General features: G+C 39.3%; 1 protein-coding gene across 1 annotated transcript; it reads left to right on the forward strand.

Moving 5' to 3' along the window:
- The first annotated feature begins 1,287 nt into the window (after nucleotides 1–1,287).
- LOC125259476 (hyphally regulated cell wall protein 3) lies at nucleotides 1,288–3,413 on the forward strand. The gene is made up of 2 exons (XM_048177117.1): nucleotides 1,288–1,408; nucleotides 1,610–3,413. Exon 2 carries the CDS (start codon nucleotides 1,777–1,779, stop codon nucleotides 2,284–2,286), a length of 510 nt encoding a protein of 169 aa, XP_048033074.1. The 5' UTR covers nucleotides 1,288–1,408; nucleotides 1,610–1,776; the 3' UTR covers nucleotides 2,287–3,413.
- Nucleotides 3,414–5,884: the final 2,471 nt, after the last annotated feature.

The following is a 5,884-nucleotide window of genomic DNA, read 5'->3' on the forward strand; positions in this document are numbered from 1 at the left end:
TTCAGAAGATTCAGTGCTTTTAAAGTTTGCTGGATTACTGTCTTCAGGACCTAACCTTGATCCTCTGACTTCTTGTCTAACAAGGGCTCAAAGCTGTGATGTAATCATTGATTGTAGTCCTTTCTGGCAGATCGTGTACCTTCCTCTCCCTGTTCAGTGGAATATAATCACTCTTTAAAAAACTTTTTAAAAGCCAGAGAAACCTGTCAGCCAGATGTTTTTGCTGTAAGAAACAAAGTGTATGGTGAGGTAAGCGAAAAAAAAAAAAAATTAATCATAGACATGACTTTCCATGACAAAAGCAATTGTTTTTCATGCCAGTGATTAATGTCCCAGTTTATTCACTTGTGTCCTTTCAGTATTACCATATTAATGAAATTTCTGTTTTCACCTAATTTGTGGTCTAAATCAAGCACCTCATATTTTTCAAAGTCATTCACGCTGTCTCGTCACTACCAATAAATAACATACATATATATATACATACATATACATGTATGTGTTATAAAGATTGAAAGATATATATAAAAATGTGTTATAAAAATTGAACGATTTTATCTTTTAATTATCCACAGGTCACCATCATTTAAAAAAACAGAGACATGTAAATTTGCTCATATCTCATTGTCAAAAATTGGGCTAATTACCATAATTCACTTTACATTTTATTGCAGATGTTACAAGGTAACTCATGATTATTGTTTACACACACTGCATATCTTATTGTAAAATGGTAGGATATACAATAATGGGATAGTTACTGTTCTGATTTGTTAGACCAGTGTGCCCAAAGATATAAAAAGGTCACAATGTCACAACTACCAAAACAACATGTCTTCACCAGTTTTTTGCCACCATCACCTTTGGCTTGCTTAGTTGGGGACACTTAAAATTTGAAATTCAACGGTGTTTTGATCTGCCTGCATCGACACCCTTGTATGCAAACTGAGTTGAGCTGGATGATGACATCAATGTTTACTCAAGTGCTGATATAGATAAATTAACTAAATTAATAACTATTGATTCTTACAACTGAACAATGGACAATGACACAATTTTCTTTAAGAGCTGCTGTGAAGCCAAAATTATATACCAGTTATCACTGTAAAGCTGCTTTGACACAATCTGCATTGTAAAAAGTGCTATACAAATAAAGGTGACTTGACTTGACAAGCAGCACTACATGACACGACAAAAGCAAACAGAACCTATTATAATCAGTGATGCTGTCTATGCTAAATTCCAACTGTAAACTGATGCTGTTCTATTTCTAATGTACGCTCGCACATCTTCTGACATGAAGGACTGATAGGTTTGCAACGTTTGCTTTGTCACTTCCAGTGTCGACAGCCTCAAGACAAGAAAATATGACAAGGCTTATCTCGCCCTCGGATTCACTAGTACAATGGTGGGTAATGAAGAAAGACCACAGTGTGTTGTGTCACTCAAAATTTTAGATTCTGACAGTATGAAGCCAAAAAAGATAAAGGACCAGTATATAATATTTAAAAGGATATATTGACAGAAATGCAATATAATATACATAACTATGTTTTCAGTGGTGTATAAAGACCTTATATAATGAACCGTTATGTTTTTATTACCGTAGAATGAGTCATTTTTATTTACACACACCGCGGCTGTCAGAATGGCTGCCATGGCCATGAGGAAGAGGCAAGGAGCGGACTCCCTGACAAGGAGAGCGGCCTCCATGGCCATGACAGGTTCGAGGATGTAACACTGTTCGAGGCAGGCATTAATGTGGGCTCGGGGTCCATGATAGGCAAAGTGGCCATGACGAGGAACTCCGAAGCGAACTCTGGAAGTTGTTCCAGGGCTGGTGCAAACTCCAAACTGAGCTCCGGGGATGGTGCGGACAATGGACTGAGCTCCGTGGCTGGTGTGGACAATAGACTGAGCTCTGAGTCTGGTGCGGACAATGGACTGAGCTCCAAGTATGGTGTAGACAATGGACTGAGTTCTGAGGGTGGTGTGGACAATGGACTGAGCTCCAAGGATGGTGTGGACAATGGACTGAGCTCCAAGGCTGGTGCGGACAATGGACTGAGCTCTGAGTCTGGTGCGGACAATGGACTGAGCTCTGAGGGTGGTGTGGACAATGGACTGAACTCCGAGTCTGGTGCGGACAACGGACTGAGCTCTGAGGCTGGTACGGACAATGGACTGAGCTCAGGCTCTTGTGTGGACTCCAGAGCTTCGGGGAGGACTGGGGTAAATACACACAGCACTAGGAGTATAGTAATTCATTGTGGATGTTCTAGATAGAATGGGAAGAGACTAGTAAGGCTGTGATGACTCTGGACTGACAGGGTAGCAATCTTCCTTAAGTTCACCCACCATAAAGGAGGAGCCATCTAATAGAAGGGCAAAGGAAATGTAATTGGCTAAGGACTTGGAGGTGTTTCTACATGTCAGATGTTCGATTACAGTATATCGCTGAGGTGATGGGGGTCAGGTGTGGTGATAATTAGTCCAGGAGTTGGATTAGCTGAAAGGAAGATGACTGGGTGTGGCTGGGATATGACAGTAAGCCTAGAATAATGATTTATATTCAGAGCTGTCAGATCTGATTTGGTGGGAAAATTCATGCAACTGTCATTTATATCATTGAATGTTTCATCAAGGTTTTATTTATATAGCACATTTAAAAACAGCAAGTATGGCTCACCAAAGTGCTGAACAAAAACATAAAACGAAGGAAAAAAAGCACAAATACATTCACAACAGACACTCATACTGAATTAAAAGCTACGGAAAAAAAGATATGTTTTAAGACAATATTTAAAAATAGTTAGAGACTGTGCCGATCTGATATAGGCCGGGATACTGTTCCACAGCCTAGGGTCGGCAATAGCAAAGGCTCTATCATCTCTATGCTTTAATCGCGATCTGGGTACACAGAGAATTCTCTTATCACCAGATCTCAGATTTTGTGTGGATTGTAGGGGTGGAGTAGCTCAGACCAAAAAAAAACAACAGCAGATCTATCAGCAAGACATATGTACTGCTGCTGCTCCGAAGAGCCATGAGAATCACATATTTGCTATATCTAGCTTTGCCGAATGGCTTAATATCTAGTGGCTTGACTTGTGTGTATCTTGGCTATCGAAGCCCAGCATTATTTAACCACTGACTTAAGTAATGTGTGCTTGTGTAACAGAGGCCAGCTAGTAGTCGCCGTGCGAGTAAACCTCACTCCTCTGATCTCAAGAGATGCTCTAGCGACTAACGCTAGGGGTTGCAGGCTTTAACCTCCTAGTTAGAGCATCCGACTCTCATGCCAGAGACCCGGGTTCGAGGCCCATGCAGAGCGGGGCAAGTAGGACCTGGGTGAGGTGTTACATTGGTGCCTTGACCCGGATGGAAGTGAGGTTTAGGGAGGTGAGTGTAACAGAGGCCAGCTAGTAGTCGCTGTGCGAGTAAACCTCACTCCTCTGATCTCAAGAGATGCTCTAGCGACTGACACTAGGGGTTGCAGCCTTTAGCCTCCTCATTAGAGCGTCCGACTCCCACGCTGAGTAGGACCTGGGTAGAGGGGTTACACCTGGTGCCATACATTTAGGTTTGATAAACTATCGACCTAAACCAGCTATGCACCTGAGCCAATACGACTCAAACTTATCTAGAGCACACACTATGTGTGACTTGAACAAATTATATCATGTTGCAAGCTGATAGAGATGGAAAATAACCATGCAATTACAGGGAGTGCAGAATTATTAGGCAAGTTGATTTTCTGATCATATTTTTTTCCCAAGCACATTTTACCAATTCCAATCCACATCAATCTTAATAACTACTATTAATATTGTTTTTAATCATTTATAAGTGATATATAATTGTTCATGAAGGCTGGAAATGAAAAATGCCTTATATTCAGGTGTGCAGAATTATTAGGCAAGTTTTCTTTTACAGGCAAAATGAGCCAAAAAAGAGATTTAACTCAGACTGAAAAGTCAAAAATTATTAAATACTCATGAGAAGGACGCAATACTAATGCAATACTAGAAATTGCAAAGTTAAAGCATGACCAAGGGACAGCAAAATGCTCATTGGGTCAGCGGGGTCAGACAAAAACAGGTGGAAAAGAAAAGACACATGTTAACTGCAAAATAATTAAGAATTATGTGTGAAACCATCAGGAACCCTTTAGTCTCCAGCGCCACCATTTTCCAGAACTGCAACCTACCTGGAGTCTCCAGAAGTGCAAGGTCTCAGGATCTCAGAGACTTAGGTTAGCTAAAGAATCTTAAAAAATGACCCGCACTTGATAAGAATTACAAGCTGAAGTGTTATAAAATACATGAAGACTGGGTTTTTATAGGCCTTATAAACAGACAGCTTGAGAGTGACTCCTGAAGGACCAGCACCACATCCTCTTGTACCACTGTTTGAAGAATTTATCTTCCAGAATCTGGCAGTAAGTTTTGGAAGATCATTTTTAGTCCATCTCTGCAAGACAGACATTTCAGGATAAGAGATGGACTAAAAGTGAACTCAAACACCTTACTGCCAGATTCTGGATAAATTCTTCAAACAGTGGTACAAGAGGATGTGGTGCTGGTCCATCAGGAGTCATTCTCAAGCTGTCTGTCTATAAGCCTATTAAAACCCAGTCTTCATGTATTTTATAACACTTCAGCTTGTAATTCTTATCAAGTGCGGGTCATTTTTTAGGATTCTTTAGCTAACCTAAGTCTCTGAGATCCTAACACCTTGCACTTCTGGAGACTCCAGGTAGGTTGGAGCTCTGGAAAATGGTGGCGCTGGAGACTAAAGGGTTCCTGATGGTTTCACACATAATTCTTAATTATTTTGCAGTTAACATGTGTCTTTTCTTTTCCACCTGTTTTTGTCTGACCCCGCTGACCCAATGAGCATTTTGCTGTCCCTTGGTCATGCTTTAACTTTGCAATTTCTAGTATTGCATTAGTATTGCGTCCTTCTCATGAGTATTTAATAATTTTTGACTTTTCAGTCTGAGTTAAATCTCTTTTTTGGCTCATTTTGCCTGTAAAAGAAAACTTGCCTAATAATTCTGCACACCTGAATATAAGGCATTTTTCATTTCCAGCCTTCATGAACAATTATATATCACTTATAAATGATTAAAAACAATATTAATAGTAGTTATTAAGATTGATGTGGATTGGAATTGGTAAAATGTGCTTGGGAAAAAAATATGATCAGAAAATCAACTTGCCTAATAATTCTGCACTCCCTGTATACATGTTTTGCCATGATTTAACAGGGTCCAAAAAAACACGGTCATGTGACAAACAGCAAACCGCAGGGTAACATGCAAATATCAACATTCTTCTTGAAAAATACCACATTTCACTTAAACATGCAAGCTATGAACACTAACAACAACAACAAAAAAATATTTCAACCACATGTTAAAAAAGAGCTTATAATTCCATTGTGTGCCATAAAAAATGTGTGGCTCCTTAATAGTTTTAATGTAGACATTGTGAAGTTTTTCTAGTTGTTTTGTCTTAGATTAGGCTAGAGGAACATTATTCCATTATTTATTTAGATGGTGTTTATTCATATTCTTTTTTAAAACAGTAAATTCCAGATGAAATCTAATGAATCATAACCCCAAATAATTCCTCCTAAGATGCTGCTCCTAGAACCACAATTACTGTACAAGTACTTTTTTATATATATTAGCATTATTTTGTTCAGACAAGCCAAACATTTACTTTCTGTATATACAGTTGCCACATAGTGACTTGACTGCATATGGAAAATATTGGACATAAATGGGAGCTATCTAACATGCAGTGTTTTTGGTGGAGCTACATAATGCACCACTGCCCTGTGTACGGTTCACTGTAAATGGTGTAAAGGTTCCCCT

The sequence above is a fragment of the Megalobrama amblycephala genome, linkage group LG23 (assembly GCF_018812025.1).
Source record: "Megalobrama amblycephala isolate DHTTF-2021 linkage group LG23, ASM1881202v1, whole genome shotgun sequence".
Taxonomy (NCBI): domain Eukaryota; kingdom Metazoa; phylum Chordata; class Actinopteri; order Cypriniformes; family Xenocyprididae; genus Megalobrama; species Megalobrama amblycephala.